The following is a 17,858-nucleotide window of genomic DNA, read 5'->3' as shown; positions in this document are numbered from 1 at the left end:
GTTAATGAACTACAGACATTGTACACAAAACTCACTGTTACCACTTACTGACAAGGCCTGGCTTGCTTAGCATTGGGAATTATTCAGACCATGGCCTCTACTGAGCAATGCAATACAAGGTGATACCTCTTGTGCATTTCAAAGGCTCTTAGCTCTTGACAAAACAGACCTCCATTCTCACAGTAGGTCGATGTCCTATTTTACAGGTGTTATGTAACCATCTCAAGATCACAAAGCCCTAGCACCAGCTGAACTAGGCTTAGAACTTTTTTGGTTACTTAAAAAATTATTTTTTCTTTTTACTTAAGCCACTACATCTCATCAAGTGTATTTCTAGGGTGAAAGTAGTATGCCAAGTGGAAATGTATGCTCAGTGGAGGAGGCCAGGATTAAATGCCACAGACTTTCTAGAGCCAGGCAATATCTGAATCTATCAGCGGCAGACCAGAACAGCCAAGCTTGCTTAACACCAAGGGCAGCCACAGTACTAAGCCTCCCAGTAATGCTGCATCAGTTAGCTAGTTGTAAAGTGCAAGCCTACAGCCAAAAATGTGGTTCAAAATAAAATAGGAGGTTTCTCTAACCTCTAATTTAACTGTGCAAGGTCCTGTTATTAATTAATTAGGTACCTTCACCAAGGACAGTTAAGAAAATCAGACAACTGCCAGGTTGCTTCCTATTCCTCTTGACTTCTTATTGGATAATTTTTATCAAGTGAGCTAAGCACACATTTTCACGTAACTCAGTTATTCAGCAAAACGTCCTAAGCTACTTAACTGATATAAAGCAAACACATTTTAAAAAAACGAAATAGCCCGGTTGTGAAGCTTTCCAATTAAAGGGACACTCTCCCCGCACCACCACTGCATCAATGGCTAGTTTATTGTTTAAAATAAACACATGAAAGGTTGACATTGAAATATCCTGATTACATGATCTTAAAGAGTCTGGATTAATAAGATGAATCAGTGAGATGAAGGACTTAATATTCCAATAATTGTGTTTTAACCCCCCTCCTCCTTTAAATGTCGAAATTCTTACAGCTCTTCTTTTGGGGGGATGGGAGGTAGAGGGGTGCATTAAACTTTGTGAAACCCAGATTTTGTAAGGATATTGACAAATCAGACAATTTCAATTAAGTTAGAATTTCACTGCATCTCCTGCTTTAAAGGAAGAGCTTCATTCTTGAGGGAGCGCACCTAACAATTTTATGTTCAGCCATCTGCAGAGAGCAGAGTCAATGCTTTTTCCTTTCTGAACCTGGAGCAGAAGCTTTATTTCACTGCGAGTTCTCTGTGACATTTTGCACTCTCTTGATTTAATGAACCAAAGAGGATCTTTAACTCTTGGTCTACACCAGTGCAAATAAAGGTTAAATCTCTCACTAACCATCATGAACTAGCCTAATAACTCACGAGAGGTTGTGGAAAAAGAAACCGAGAAAGCAGGTGTGCAGACTTGATTAAAACGTGCAAAACCCGCACAACCGCAGGCAAAGGTACTATATCCTCACATCTCCCTAGTACCGGCTGCCAGGTCCGCAAGCGGGGAAACTCCTACTGCGCCAAAAACACCATCCTGCGAGCGGGGCCTAGTAACACAGGGGCTTTTCTTCCGAACGGTGTCCCGACCGGAGCTTGCGCTAAATGCCGGGGCTCCTATTGGCCACACGCCGTGGGGGAGGAGGAGACTGGCGGGGAGAGCGACAGGAGGAAGGGAGAAGGGGGCAAGGCCTTTTCCCTGCCCCCTCCCGGCCCCCTCCGCAGGCAGCCGCCGGCGCCTCTTGCGTGGTTACTATGCAAATTGCAGCGATTGCGGAAATAAACAAGGGAGTAGGGACGGGAGAGAGGGACTGCGAATCGATGGCAACTTCTGCAAAGTCTCGTACAATCCAAAGCACACAAGGCAAAACCAGAGAGAATCTGAGAACCAGCCAGCCAGGGTTGGATCGCTTTCAAAAGAGGAGAGAGAGACAGTGAGAGAGGCAGAGAGCGCGCGTTGCAATTGCAAAAGCCTCCTGATTTGGAGGAAAAAAAAAAAAAAAAAAAAAATCTCCAAGAAGCCTGCAATTGGCCAACAGCTTAAAAAAAATCTCTTCCGGGTTTTCAACGGTTCCAAGTTTATTTAGATATCTTTTCTCATGCAAAAAAAAAAAAAAAAAAAAGGGGACAACATATGAAGCAATTCGTCTGAACATTTTAAAGTTCCTCACGTACTCTTTTTACATTGCAGTGGTACGTGGTACATCTTTAAACTTTCTATTTTGCGTTTATACGATATGTGTTTTATAAACAACAATAATGGTAGAATGATTTTGTTTAATGGCTAAGACTTTAAAATTTCTCTAGCTTGCATATGCATTGAAGTGACTGCTGGGTAAATGTCTATTGTAATGGTTTTGTTTTAAAGATGTAGCTTTGTGGATGGCTTTTTTTTTTTTTTTCTTTTTTGCTATGTGCATCAGGGACCGGGTTTCCTTTTTTTTTTTTCCTCCCCGAGATTTGAAAAAATTGCTGAGCTTGACAGATTTTTTTCCTCCTAGCGCTTGCTCGGTTCCAGAAAGGGGGAAAAAAATCCTGTACGTGCTCTGTTCTGTAAAAAGACGTCTGGCCTCAGCAGTCAACCTAACCCGAAAAGAAATGTCTGGACCCGGAGAGTAATTGACGATTCGATCCTCTAATCAATGGGACAACACGGGAGATTGACAAGAGCTTTATCCAATCATATCCAAGCTTGGGTGTACAATGGCTCGCAACAGCCAGAGGGGGCCGGGCAGAGAAGATCTGAAGTTCTCTGCGGCTCTGAAGGGGATGGTGCGGTTCAAGCTGTCAAAGCTACAAGCTCTTCCGGATTTAGCAAGCACAATAGGAAAGAGTTTTCGAGTTTAAGAAAAAAAAAAACCAAAACAGCGTGGGTTTTGTTTTGTCTTGTTTTGCGTGAATTGTATGCCTTCTTCATTGCCTTTTGGGAAAAGTTTTAAAAAATTCTGCTAGAGAAATCTTTAACTTTGCATGAATTGTTATTTGTAAATTCAGGGAAGTTGTTAATGGTTGTGTAAGGTGAGGTTCAACTTTTAAAAATGTGTGGCTTGAAAACTGGGACTGTAGTGAGCTTTGGGAAGTAATATATTGCACAATTAGCCTTGCAAAACGTCTTACTCTGATTATCTTAGAAGCTTTGGCTTTTCAGGTACTTTGAAGGAATAGGCAAGCCTCTCTTGAACTCTAAACAACAGTTTTAAGGGAGAGAGACTGTTTCACAGGTGGACTGACAGCTGTTTTATACATTTGAAAGGAAGATGGGGAGAAAGAGAGTGTTGTTCTTGACTTTTCTTGAATTCTGTTTAAATATATGGTCAGTAGCGAATAGGATCTTGAGACTCGCCAAGTTCACGTTTCTTCTTGTTACCACAACAACCCCTGTGGAGGGTGTGTGTGGAAGATTGCTGACTCGCTAACTCTTAGCTGGAGTCTGGCCTCTTGGACAAGTCTTCGACACCAGTCCAGTGGAAACCAACTGCGGTAGCTTGTCTTGGAGACAGTAACTGGCAGCCTCTGACTAAAATATATCCATCTCTTCCTTCCCTCTGAGCTGTGTAGACACCTAATTCTGTTGGGAAGTGAATGGAAAATAATATAGGCTCTTTCCCATCTTTGGCTTAAATTCCCATTGAGCTATTTCCCAAGGCTTTAGGCCTTCTAATCAAATCTGGCCTGGAAATCTGATGTAAGAATCCACTTGGATGCTCAGTTCAGCAACATGATTCAATTTAGGAATATATGCATATAAGAAAAATCTGCACACAAGTGACTGTAGGTCAAAAAACTAGAGAAGAAAAATGTTGGAAGATGCTAATAATAAAGTTAGTCTTGGTAGGAACTATAGTAAATGGCGTTGTCACTTACGAACCCCAATTTTACCTTCATTGCTTTGTACATTAAAATCTAAATCATATTAATAAGATCTTCCTATTAAGTAACCTCCAAAATGAGAGGTATTTGAGATGTACATATAAGTGAAACCTTATTGACATAATTTATATATCTAAGAGGATTTCACTAAAACTGGCAAGGTAACATTTCTGCAAATAAAACACAGCAAATGCAAGGCCGGGCTCTGTGCCAGGGAGAATATGGATAGCAGAGAGCATGACAGGAGCCTCCTTTGCGCAGAGACAATCCCATTTCAAGGCAGCCGCCTAGCACTTGCAAAATAAATGACTGGAGTGGTTATTTCCAATAAGGGGTTTATCCTTCCTAACAATGGGTCACTTATATGATTGCAGTAAACTAGTTTTTGTACTTCACCTGTGTTTCCTATACTGTTCTCTCTACTATCCTTTCTTTCTTCTCTTCGCCCTCCATCCCTGTTCTCTTTCAAGGGTCTTAGTATCTTTGTGAACTCTGGACAAGGATTTACTTTTGCAACTTGGGACGTAGGGGAGAGGGTTGGAAAGGTTTTCTACCCCCAGTCTGCCCTTTGAGGAACATCTGTTTCTTTGTGTGTTTAAATTTATGCCTGTTGGAGAGAAAGTTACCAGAAGCCTCTCTGTAACTGTAACTCTTCTACTGTATTTTTCGCAGTCCTGTTTCCAAAGGCTGTAGTTGGAACTGTGCTTTGTAGTGTTTCCCCCGCCGGCCCACCCCCCCACCTCCCGCGGGGGAGGGAGCGGGAGCTGGCGGAGGTAGGAGAGAAAGCAGGAGCGGATGTGCAGGGCTTTGGTGCTGAACTTGGATCCAGCCCTTGCCTAGAGGGCGCAAACAATCGTCCCATATCCAAAAGTCTTACGAAGGGCGCCAAAAGTTACTTAAGATAATATTGCTAACCGCAGAAAGCTGGAAATCGCGGGCACATCCACTGCTGCAACAAAAGAAGTTTTCAAAGTAGAAATAGCAGCATTAAATTACTTTTCCCCATTTTTTTTTTTTTTAAAACCAGGGCGACGTGCCAGCCCTTTCTAAAAAATTATTTTCCTTTTTCTTGAGATTCAATTAAAAGTCAGCGTCTTTGCTGTTTTGGGAAGAGGCAGATGTGAAGTCTATCTTTTAACACACCAAAAGAAAGATTTTAATCTGCTCTGGAAGAAAGCTTCCCAAGAGTACACACTCGGAACAATAACTTCTCACTGTGCCTCAGTTACATGTTGGAACCGTCAGCCAGAAACTTCTATCGAGGAAACTTGGAGCGCGTTGAAGTTATAGATCCCAGCAAGGGTTTTCGTGGCCAGGGATGTTGTCTCTGCTATTCGGCTTGCCTTTTAGGACGTTTCTTCCCTACTGATATCCAAGAGGAACCAAGGAAAAGCAGTTGTGTAGTTTGGGAAGACGGGTCTCTCTCATTAAAGGTTTAAGTCATTATTTCCCCTCACCCCTTAATAAATAATCAGAGAGTTTTCCAAGGAGATTTAGAAGCGGGGGGCGTGTGAAAATGGTCTCTTGAGAATTCAGGAATTATTTTGGCAATAAAGTAACTGGAGAACAAGCATAAAATCACGTTAGAAAGATGCAGAATATTTCAGAGAACTTTGTTTTCTCCAGTAGCATATTTCTTGCTCCTTACTTTTAAAAGGGGGGTGGGGTGGGGGAGAGTCTGAATGAGAGTGGCCTTAACATGTCACCTCACCCTCACATGCTGAGTGGGCATTCCTACAGGAATTTCCTCTTTTCAGAGGCTCTCTAGCTGTGTAACCTCTACCAAGGTGCAGATTCCCCTGTCTGTGTGCCAGAGCCTTTCAACGTGATACAGTCGTCTTTCCTTTTGGAATCTTGAGAAGGATTAGAAAATGCAGCAGGCTGCAAACTAGAGTGAGGGAGATGAGGAGGAAGAAATGGGATGGAGGTTTGTAGGAAGGAGGTATACTTTTTTTTTTTCTTTCCCATCAGTGAAGAGAGCCTAGAGAGAAAATATGAGGTTAAAAAAACTGGAAAAGCAGGCTTATTGGCAACTTGCCAAACCCTAAAAACCACCCCCTTTTTTGCCAAAACAATACTTTAGCAAACCTAAAATAATTGCAGGAAGCTCTTTTCCATTTTAAGAACTATTACCTGGGGGAGGGAAAAAGAGGGGATTCTTAAAAAGCACCCTTCCAGAGGTGTCTCAGGAACAGGGACAGTAACGATAGCATGTGTCCAGTTCTGGGCACGTGTCTGTGGACCAGAATATCTCCCTTCCCTAAGGGGACATCCCTTTCACATTTTTTTTTTCTTCCTAAAAAGAGAAAGATGTCATAGCTAAACCACTGTTGTTTCTGAACGTGATAGAACTTTTCCTATGGCGTCTGTGTTCAAACCCACTAGTTTCACAGTCCTGGGAGGGAGAATGCTAGTTAATCTCCGCCTCCCTTTCTCCAGACACCCCCCCCCCAGCCCCCAAATCCGGTGAATCTTCCTTGTGAAAATTTCCCCCACCATCCCCGCTTCTGGAGGCCATAGGACTGAAGCTGCACAAAGTTTGCAGGATTTTGTGCATAATTACCTCTGCCGACGATCTATTCCCACAAAAAGCTTCGTTGGAGAGACTACAATGCTTTGAGCCGTACCGCATTTCAGAAGGGAAAAAAAGTTACCTAGGAGGTCTGATTTTAAAAAAATTTGCATACATGCAAATTTACCCCCCCTCCCCGCCTTCTCTGCGGTTCTCTACGTGCCCACGCAGCGAACCGAGGGGTGCAGGGCAACCTGGCAAAGTTGCCGAAGTCCTCCACCGAGGTCCGCGAAGGTCTGCGGCGGGGGTTGGGGGATGGGAACGAGGAAAAGTAGTTTTGTTTGCTTAAGCACATCCTGTGGCAGCCTATAGCTGCCCGGGAGTACAGACTGTAACTGCTCCTCACTGCGTTACCCAGTAATGCGCTGAGCGGGGACTGGGGGGGCGGAGGGGGGGGGCCGAGCGAGCGAGCGAGCGAGCCAGGGAGCGAGCGAGGGAGCGAGAGAGGAGCGAGCGCGAGCGGCCGCGGAGGCTCGGGACCCGGCTGGCCGCGCGGCGCCGCAGCCGCCCCCTCCCCCACACCGCCCCCCCACCCCCCCGCGGCGGCGCGAGCGGGCGGCGGCCGTGCGGTGCGGTGCAGAGCGGAGGCGGAGGCGGGCGCGCGGGCAGCTCGCGGGCACCCGGCCGGCGGGCGCGGGAGCTGGAAAGGGTGCGCTATGCCTTTAACGCCCGCGTACAGTAGACATGTATAGTGGAGTGTAGGGAAACTCTAGGCGGGGTTAAAGTTCAGCTCATGGAGCGGCAATAGCGCTGGCTGGCTGCAGTTGAGCCGAGTTGGAAATGTGAACGCAAGAAGCAGGCTTGATTTTTTTTTCTCCCCCCTTCTCTCTCTCTCTCCTCCTCTCTCCCTCTTTCTCCTTTCTCACCCGCACTCACGCACACCTCCAAACCGCACACCCAGACGCACACGCACACCCCACCGCCGGGCAGTGATGTATTCTCCGCTCTGTCTCACCCAGGTAAGCAGCTGTTTGGATGCGGAGGGGCTGTGGGGGTCGGAGTGGCGGGGGCCGACCTGGGGCCGGGCCGGGGGTGCCGGGGACCCCCGCTCCAGCAGGGCCCGGGACATGTGTCTCGGGGTGTGCCCGTGTCTGCGCGTGTTTCTGTGTGTGTGTGTGTGTGTGTGTGCGCGCGCGCGTATGCTCATGGAGGGGGTGGTGGTGGAGAAATACAGCTTTAAGAAAGTAACTTTGTTTCCATGCGGGTGCATTCCTCTTGCACGGCCATTTGTGTGGGCACATGGCTAATGGCGCCCTCTTATTAATGCGTTAATTAATATCGGGGCGATTGACTGCGGAACGGCGGTGTTTTCGGACGCCCCGCACGTGTTTCGGCGGGGTTGCAGCCCATGACACGCTGAAATCTGGACTCAGCGTTTCTGCAGGCGCGAGGCCGGTTTCTGTAGTTAACGCGGCGCCCGGGGAGGGGGCCGCCGACGGAGCCCCCAGCACGCCCCGCACTCTCGGGGCCGCTGCACCCCTGGCTGCGGGAGAACTCGGGTCCCCGCGCCCGCTGCCCGCCCGCTGAGCCCGCGCCGCAGCAGCCTCCCCAAACTCTTACTTTTGTTTATTGTTTGTCAGCCTTTGGGGTCCGGCCGCGGGAGGGACGCGGGTCGGGGCCCCGGGCCCCGGCCGGGACAGCGCCCCTTGGGCACGGGCGGGCGGCGGCGAGCCGGACCCGGGTCTCGGCGGAGCGGAGCTGCGTGGCCCCGCGTCCCCCCGCGCCGGCCGGGTGGAGCCTGCGTCCTCGCCGCCAGTCGCCCGCTCGCTTTCCCGAGCGAAAGTTTCGGTGCCGGGACGAGCCCACGCTGCGCGGGTCGGCGAGCGACGGAGGCCGCGAGCCGCGGGCCGGGGCGCGCCGGGCGGAGTTGGGCTACCGGCCGCGAGCCTGAGCGGCAGCCGGGCCGGACACGACTCCCCCCCCCCGCGCCGCCGCCGCCGCCGCCGCCGCCGCCGCCGCCGCCTCCCGCTGCTGCCGCGCGACTCGGGCCGCCCCGCGCACAGGACGGGGGCAACTTTTCCCTCCGACCTAACTCGGAGCGTGGGTCTCTCTCGCCCCAGCGCCTCTCCTTTCCATGCCCTCCTTTTCCATCCCTCCCTTGTCTGCACCACCCCCAGGCAAAATATTGCTACTTCACGGCCCCAAGTTTGGTCCCTTTTGAATATATTATTTATTTTCTTTGAGTAAAAGGCATGAAGTTAAAGTGATTTTGCGCTAAAATTTTTTTGAAGAAAAGTGTGAGCCTTCATACTGTTTTGGTACATTGCGATCTGACCATTAATCACCTAGATGAAGTTTGTATGCTTCATATAAAATGTTTATTCACCACTCCCTTCAAAAACCTGCTACCACCTCTTGCTTTCATTTAGCAGGAGATAACGGTTTAACCGGAATACTTTCTGGAAGACTAAAAAGTATCCATAGTTTCTTCTCTCCTCTCTAGTTTCTGGATTTATTTCCCACATGACATGCCTTCTTATTGCAATATCTAACAGTCATCTACCGGCTATTTGATCTCAGAAGACTCTTAAATGCATCTTTTATGTTGAAATGGTGTGTTTGGAATTTAGGCCTAGCATTAATAATGGATAGCAGTTGCTTTTAGTTATTGTAAAAGTTTTTTATTTTTCCCTAACAAACTTCCAAAGTTCCTATTTTAGTAACTCGTGGAAGTATGGAATGAAACTTTTCCAACCAGTTTTGGCAAGGTTCACAATTGCATATGGATAAGATGCAAAGTGTAAGATAATTTGAATGAGTTATGACTACAGTGAAAATGCTGAGATTCAAAGGCTGAAGTTCTAGCTGGCAAAAGTTTGCAACACGTAGAACTGGTAGATAATACCAGTGTACTGCCCTAGTGGGGAAGGACCTTAGCAGACACATTAGCGTCTTCGCCAGTGAGCTCTCAATAGATAAATTTGTATTTTGGGATGGTGCATATATGAGGATACCTGTGTACCCATGCAGGCCCAGGGCATAGTCAGGTATTTAACAAAGTTGGATTCTCTTGGTTCATGAGCTATTATCACATTAAGAAAGTTTTTTTTTTTTTTTTAAACCTATTTGGCAGTGACATTTAGTAGGCCTTCTGGAAACATCACTAAGAGAAACACTTACTTAGTGTAACAGTTTGTAAAGAAAATGTACACTAAATGGTGAATGAGGGCCATGTATTTTATGAGTTCTTCTTTTAGAAATTGATTCACAATTTATTTAACTTGCCGGAATATTTATAAAGCTTTAGAGCCAGTTTTAAAAAGAAAAACTTAGGTAGTTTATTGGTCATTAAAGAAAGTCCAGTAAAGCGCAGTGATAAAAATTAAATGAAAGAATAAAATCCATATACGTGTGCAATTTTTAAAAACTTTATCAGGAAAATTCCAGACATCGTATTTTAATCCATGTGGGCACATCTTAACCAAATCATGTACCTGGTCATAGAATGGTAACAGTAGAAATTTATAGGTGAACCTTTGAAAGAAGTAGTTCCAAAAATATCAGCATTCCGTGATTCCGAAACTTGGCTTACTTACAAACAGATGAACGTTGAAGATGCTGATTCAAAGTCCTACCACTTTTGAAACAGGTTTTCAGGTTTGTTTTTATTGGTGGCCCATAACTTTCTCACTGAGTACATACGTAAAATATTCTTTGTTTTCTCTTGAATATTTTGAAGTATTATATAGCTTATGGCAATATGTGCAACAACATGCTTTATAAGGACATACTGTTTTGTTTTTAAACTAATTTATGTTGTGCCTGGGCATTTCCTGCAAGTGAATGATATTCTTTAGTTTTGACGTTCTGGAATATTTCTAATTGTGCATTGAGAAATATAACTAGCACTTTCCTTGTGCATGTGAGTAAGAGTCATACAAAATATTGTGCACTTTTATTGGCACATTCTTAAAACCTTTGGGGAGTAATAACTTGTAAATACTTTTGATGTAAAACTGGGGACTTAGATTATTCTTAATGATTAGTTGACATAGTTGGCCTCATTTAAGGATTTTTATGATGAGATATATGGGCAGTTGGTTGGCAGGTAAACAAAATCCTTTTGAACACGAATGCACGCAGTTCGCAGTTCTCTGAGAAGCATATTGGGAGTATCTTCGAACACTTAAATGTCACATTAGAAGGTTTATTTTAAATGTTTATCATCATTAATAAAGCTCTTTAATAAGACAAGGTTTTGACCTAAATATGAATTGTTTGGAGCTAAGTTATTCTTTGCATTTTAAAATGGGGCTGAGGCTTTAAAATGAAATCCTCATTTTGGTGAAAGCTCACTTTGTAGTTAAGGTAGACTCCGGGCGTTCTTTGCATAATTCCACAGAGCCTTGGTCCCTAGCATGTCTTGTGTATATAAGAAAATCAGTCAATGTGAAGGACTGTTTCAAACTCCAAATTTATGTATTTTAGAGCATTTCAAGGATGAGCTCAGAATTTAGTAATGTTTAAATGCTTTGCAGTTTGGCGTATACCTTATAGATAAACTGTGACTTGAAAAATGCTCCCCCCACCCCATTTCTCTCTTCTAAAGTACGGCAATAGGAAAGATTCTCAAACATCAGAAATTTTAAAGTGCTAATGGTATATGGGGAAGAATAATAGAATTCTTGTATTTTTCTCTGTTTTTTCTCCACTTAAAGAATGCACATGTGTTGTGAAAGCTGACTTCTCTTTTGGATTCTTTTATTGAAAAAGAGCAGTTTTCAAACCTAAACTTGAAATACGGAGCCTGAAATTTGTTGAGAGGGGGAAAAAAAATGTCAATTATTGAAATGATTTAGTGTGTATTATATTAATATAACCTTACTTTAAAAAAAACAGTCATATGTAGTGTTTAAGTGATTGATTATAACTTACAATATTTTAACAGGCTTTATTGTTACAGTATTTCACCAATTTTAAGCACTCAGTTTATATTTGAATGTTTAAAAATTAATAATTGCTTTAATAGTAATAATATTTTGGACATTACAGTTACTTGTGCCTCCAAAATATATATTTAGATGGATATTACAAACCAAAAAAGAATGCATTTTATATTTGTCTGTCCTACACCCTTTTAAAAAAAGTCATCAAATATCTCTTTGGTTTTCTTATCCTCATTTATTTGAAAGTAAATAATTTATCTTTTGGGGGGGAGGGTTGTGCGGTGGAGAGAAGTTAAGATTAGTAAGATTAGTGTGGGTTGGTTAATCAAAAGTTAGATGTACTCAGAAAGCTTTGTGGAGTTACTGTTTAATTTTTCTTTAATTTTATATTTCTACTTCCTAAGAAAATGTCAAGTAAAAGAAGCAAGCATTTTCCATAAAACAGTAAGAAAAATTTAAATGTTTTAAATTCAATTTTATTTTCAAATTACTTGGATTTTAAGAGGCAACCATGAGGGTTTTCCGGGAGTCTCGTAAATATTGAACATACCAGGTTCCCTGTTTCCCTGTGAGAAAAAGCCTGAAATATTATTTTCAAAATTTAAATGAGTATTCTGGTTTTTCGGAATGATTATTACTGAAGGTATTTCACAATCAGATCAGTAAATTGAATGTGTTTAGTTGCAACCGTGTTGTCACAGTGACGCATTCTGTTTACTATCTGGCTTGTACGCTTTTCTTTGTTTTTTTTCCTTTTTTCCCCGTTTTGTTTCATTTCTATAATATCAGCAATTATGTCTTGAACATAGATCTTTTATTTTAGTCCGATGAATATCAAATCCATCTCTTCTTTTGTATATGGACCTGCCAAATTTTTCTAAGTTTTTGACTAAAAAAAATTGTGTGTAACTGTAATACTTAGAAAGGAATTACATGTTACCAAAATGACTAAGAAACAGATCAGAGTCTACATCAGAGTCTACTTTTAGAGGGGAAAGTCTTTGTTTCCATTGATCGTGGAGATGATTTTTGCTCCTAGACTTCCATAAACATTGACTGGCATCTAAATGTTTAGGATTTGCCAATCTGGCCGCCGAGCCCTGGCTGTACTACAAGTAGTGAGGTCAAGGCTGGAGCAAAATTAGATATGCCTTCCTTGAAATAGGGTTAAGATTATATGTTGTTATAAACATTTCGATAAACTTCACTTACTGTCTAAAGAATCTGGGACCTAGGCCCGACAATAGAACCTGGTACACTTCCGTGAACATAACAAAACATTTTTTACTTTTTAACGGTTTTCTTCTTTGAGATTGTGAGACATGATACCGATGGTTTTTTTCCCCCCCTCTTGGACTTCCCATAGGGATCCCATGTACGATTTTGGCAACATAATGCTTGAATCAAATTTCAAGTGAAATAAGGATATATTTTTTAAAAGGTGAACACCTGAAGAAGCGTTGTTGCCTTTTGTTTTCATTATAGTTATATTTTTGTCTTCATTCATTTCCTCAGGATGAATTTCATCCTTTCATCGAAGCACTTCTGCCCCACGTCCGAGCCTTCGCCTACACATGGTTCAACCTGCAGGCCCGAAAACGAAAATACTTCAAAAAACATGAAAAGCGTATGTCAAAAGAAGAAGAGAGAGCCGTGAAGGATGAGTTGCTAAGTGAAAAACCAGAGGTCAAGCAGAAGTGGGCATCTCGACTTCTGGCCAAGTTGCGGAAAGATATCCGACCTGAGTACCGAGAGGATTTTGTTCTTACAGTCACAGGGAAAAAGCCTCCGTGTTGTGTTCTTTCCAACCCAGACCAGAAAGGCAAGATGCGAAGAATTGACTGCCTCCGCCAGGCAGATAAAGTCTGGAGGTTGGACCTTGTTATGGTGATTTTATTTAAAGGTATTCCGCTTGAAAGTACTGATGGCGAGCGCCTTGTAAAGTCCCCGCAGTGCTCTAATCCAGGGCTCTGTGTCCAGCCCCATCACATAGGGGTTTCTGTTAAGGAACTCGATTTATATTTGGCATACTTTGTGCATGCAGCAGGTAAGTGCAATGGTGAAAAGTCGGTCCACTTTCTCGCGTGTGCTTTTTTTCCTGATGACCCCTGTATGTGCTGGGCCATTCCCGAGCTGCCTACGGCCATGTCCACATGGACGGTGTGGTGTCCAAGGTAGACCAACATCAGAGTAGCCAGATCCTCCATTGTTTGAGATTCCACCTTCATTCAGGTGGAAAAGCATAGCTTGGAGAGCATTCTCGCTAAGTTTAGTTCTTTTGTCAAGGAGTGTTATCAGAGGTGTTGGTAGTCAGTTATGGGATATATTTAAGTCACGTTTTTTGATGAGGGGTGAGAGAAGCCTCATAAAAACCCTTGTAAGAAAGAGTCTATTTTAACTGGCAAGTGATCTAGTTAAAAAGCATTTAGTTTGGTAGTGAGGCAATATTTTTAGTTGCTTTTCTTCTGGGAGTGTTTTTATCTACTGGGGTCTCTTGAACCCCCTGCTAATTAAGAAGAGGTTGGAGGTAAGATTGCTATCAAATCGCTGATCATTTATGAAGGAAAAAGAAATCACACGAGTACAAACTTAGTAGATTTGTATTAGGAATACTTAGTGTTGTTTACAATAGCTAAAGGAAAAAACAAAGCAATTCTTTAAGTAATTGATGGAAAGATTAATCTTAAAAGTAACCAAACCTGTATAGTGCATGAACACATTGAGAAATAGATATTGATAATTGATTTGGTGAGTTGCTTGATTTGTAATAAAATTCTTTATTGTTCCAAGGCTGTTTTCAAGGCATGCTTTACCTGTGCATATTACAGCATGTAGAGTAGCATGCAGGATACAACTATTGAGGACTGGATAAAATAATGCATTTTTACTTTGTTCCTCTCATCTTGTTTTAGACAAAAGGCTCATTGTGTTATGTGAAAGCTCAGGTCTTGTGAAACTTGTTGACTTTTTATATGTACATATCGGTCTTGCTAGATTACCTTCATGGCAGTTACTTGAGCCAGATGGAAGAAAGAAGGTTGTGGAATCCTACCAGTAGGTTGTTTTGGGGTTCATGTATTTTTTTCCATAAAGGACAGAGAAGATGTTACCTGTAAAAGTGATACTCCATTGTTTTGCAAAACATTTTCAATTCTAAAAATATGAGCTCTTAGAAATCATCTGATATCCTATTCTGTATTATTTTTCTCAATATATGTTTTAGAAAGAGAACTTTTGTTATCCATCCGTCCTTACATAAGAAACTGGAGAAATTTACTTTGCAAGCATGTCACATCATCATTTGCATTCTGTTGGCAGGGGATAAATGAGTATTTTAGAGGATGTGATCTGTAAGTGTTTCAAATATTTGGGTTTTTGAAAATGTATACTTAATTAAAAGAAGTGCCTGTTGCTTTAGCCAGTTCTGGGTAGCGAAAACGAAAAGGTAGCACCTTTCAAATGACCTCTACACAGGAACAAGTGGCCCTTTCTTAACTCCCTGTTAACCCTATTGTTGTTACTTTATTTTGTCTATTGAAAAAGCAGAGTTAAAATTTTTTAAAAATTTATTTGCATATATAAGTGGAGAATCTACTAGGACAAGGTGCAAAAAAAGTTGTGGGTATTATATGCTTTGGGGGAGCACTCTCTAAAAATCTTGTGTTTCATCTCTTTGATATTTGGAGAAGTAAATAACTTATAATAAATGCTCTAACGGACCAATATAAGAAATTGCAGGTGTCAGTGGGTGATGCCCATCATGGTAGGTGCTTCCTTACAAGGTAACATCAAAGCGAAATACCTGTTATGCGTTTATTGGTGTGAGCAGCATCCCTTCTAATTTTTAGATGTGAACGTTTCCCTTAGATTCACAGAGACACGGCCTTCCTCGCTCTCGCCGTTTCACGTTGGATTCTCTCTCGCTGTTGACAGTTTGTGCCTGTGCTGTGGCTCCAGATCCCTTGAGCCATCATAGTTGCTGGTGGTTTCAATGACCTGAAGGGTGTTGTTGGTAAAATGGCAGGTAGACGGTTGCTTAGGAGAGTTAGCATCCTTATTGCTTATGAAAGATTTATTGCCAGCACTGTGGATCAGACTACCTTTCGGTTCGGTTTTCGTGCGCCTCCCAGAATCCCTCGGTCGCCTGAACGCTGGCCAAGTACAGGCCATTGGCTCTCCCTGCGCAGCCGTGGCGCCTCTGTGCGCACCAGGATGGGCCTGAGGGATGCTCAAGGCCTTTTGTCTGAAAATATCTCAAATGTGATTTAAGAGATTTAGAGACCTGTTATTTGTGGAAGGGAAGCTGCCAATACAAATAGGAGGTAGATCGGTCAACTCACATACAACTGATTTGACAAGCATCTGTTATAATGCTGAAGATTTGTAAACACTAAACAATGTTTTTACCTCCTTAAAAGTTTTGAGAACTTGCCAGTATTGGCAGGAGGCAGAGACTCTGAAATGTGCTTCAAGAAACATGCCAAAACCATTGTGGCCTTTTCACCTATAGTCTTTTTTTTCCCCTCTCTTTCTTTTACATGTATTTTTTTTTCTTCCAAAATGCCATTTTTCCCCCTTGATGGCCACAGGAAGATCCTTTTTTTTCTTTCTAAAAATGCATATAATAATTATTGCTTCATGCCTCGACCTCTTCTTGGGAAGGAAGTTGAAATCTTAGAACGCACATGTAAATACTGGAAGCTACTGCAGAATCAATTGTGTTTTAAAAGCGGAGGTGATTTTTCTAAGACTTATTGAGACGCTAAAATACAATACATAAACTGCATTCCTTTTTCTTCTCCTCTAAATCCAGGAGCATTAGAACTGTGTGAGTTTTGTGGCTGATAACCAGTAACAAGTGTAATGAAATCGGAGTGATTCCATAAGCCTGAGAATTTCATCTCATTAAAAGTATAAAAGAGTAAAACCATTTTATGCCTTTAATTTGGTCTCTCTTTGAGTCGTTCTTCCCATGTATCATATGACAACTTTGAGATATTATGGTATTGTGGTAAATGGTGTTCTTTGTGGGCGTGTAACAGTAAAGCTAATTTATGACCAGTCTTTACCAGATGATCTGTATCAGAATCTACAATATACCCGGCACGTGGCAAGGTCACAATTTAAGTTGTTAAGGTCATAACCTTAGCCACCAGGCATTTGACCTTTTAGATAAAGTTAACCTTTGTTCATTAGTAGGCACTCAACCGAGAACTTTCTGGAGAGTTTTTTTTTTTTTAAACTGCTTCTGTATAACTTCTGGTAATGTAATCAGATTCTAGAAAGATTCTCAGTTGAGTTAGTTAAATTTTGTAAGAGGTTAGACTTTTTAAGGACTCATCTCTTGGATAGAGGTAGGTTGCTGTATCTAGGCCATAAAATGACTTTTTATAGTTATTACCTGCTGCGGGTAGAATGAAAGCTGAGGTAGCTGTGTGGAGATGTTTAAAAACTAAAATTAAACAAATAGAATTATGTTTAATTCAACGAAGGCCTTTGCTAATTTTTGAGTGGCGTTAGGCCCCAAAGCTAAATCACAATGAGCATCTTCACTTTTTGCAGATGAGGAATTTTTTAAGATTGGAAATATTTTTAGTTACCTTAAAATTCACTCTGAAAGACTAATACATGACCAGAATTTGTCAGGTAGTTGCTGTAATTGCTAATTAGCCAGGGACGGAGCGAATTGAACTTGTCCTAATGGTAGCAGGAGTACTTGTTAGTTTCAGGGTAGAAAGTGAACGTGTTTGCACAGTAGTGTTTTAGTTTAATAGCTACGGATTGCTTCCATGGTCTCCCTTTACTACCTTTACTTAGTGTTGCTCGGCAGGAATAGTAAAGGTCCCATCGCTTACTGAAAGAGTTGCGGTGTCTGCGAAGCCTGGTGCCGGTCCTGGAAACCTGACGGCAGTGTTACTGATGACCACATCACCTGTACCATATTGTTCACTTAATTATGCTGTCCTGAACGCTCATTTCAAATTATTTACATTACTGCTAGTTCTGCTCTGATAGGCTACGTATTATTCCATTTCAGCAAAGAGAGAGAGACTCCCATTCAGGTGCATTCTAGTTGTATTTTGGCTTCGTGATTGCCATTCCTTCATATAGTAATAGAGAAAGCCGTGATATGCAGATAGACCAGATGGTCATGTTGACAGATTGAGAATTCACTTCCTGCTGCTTCAGAGCAGGTGTAAGATTAGGAGTGTCTGTGTAGGAACGTGTGTGCGCTTCGTGTGTGCATGTGTGTGCACATCCAGGCTGCACACAGAGTGCGGGTTCGAGTAGGGGGAATGATTTCTTTTTTTAAAAAGCTGGTACCTTAAATACAGTGTGACTATCTGTGTAAGGTTATCAGTGCATACCGAATAATAGTTGTAAAAAAATTTAAATTGATAATGTTAAATTGTTACAGTTTATAGTTTTATGCCAAATTAATTATGATAATTTTTAAAGTTTTAGGTAACTTGCCGTGTTAGTTTGTGG

General features: G+C 42.4%; 1 protein-coding gene across 5 annotated transcripts in view; it reads left to right on the top strand.

The window, feature by feature from the left end:
* The first annotated feature begins 6,667 nt into the window (after positions 1-6,667).
* The window catches only part of NFIA (nuclear factor I A), a 369,893-nt gene continuing 358,702 nt past the window's right edge, over positions 6,668-17,858 (top strand). For 4 of the 5 annotated variants that reach the window (XM_061184139.1, XM_061184138.1, XM_061184136.1 and 1 more), the window contains exons 1-2: positions 7,055-7,442; positions 12,885-13,416. In XM_061184139.1, coding sequence (XP_061040122.1) covers positions 7,416-7,442; positions 12,885-13,416 — 559 coding nt within the window. In that variant the 5' untranslated portion in view covers positions 7,055-7,415. Of the gene's footprint in view, positions 6,708-7,054; positions 7,443-12,884; positions 13,417-17,858 lie in introns of those variants that run through there. The other variant, XM_061184140.1, reaches the window with a different exon arrangement.

The sequence above is a fragment of the Eubalaena glacialis genome, chromosome 3 (assembly GCF_028564815.1).
Source record: "Eubalaena glacialis isolate mEubGla1 chromosome 3, mEubGla1.1.hap2.+ XY, whole genome shotgun sequence".
Lineage (NCBI taxonomy): Eukaryota > Metazoa > Chordata > Mammalia > Artiodactyla > Balaenidae > Eubalaena > Eubalaena glacialis.
The sequence above is the reverse complement of the archived record's forward strand: the minus strand, read 5'-3'. Positions and strand labels throughout refer to the sequence as shown.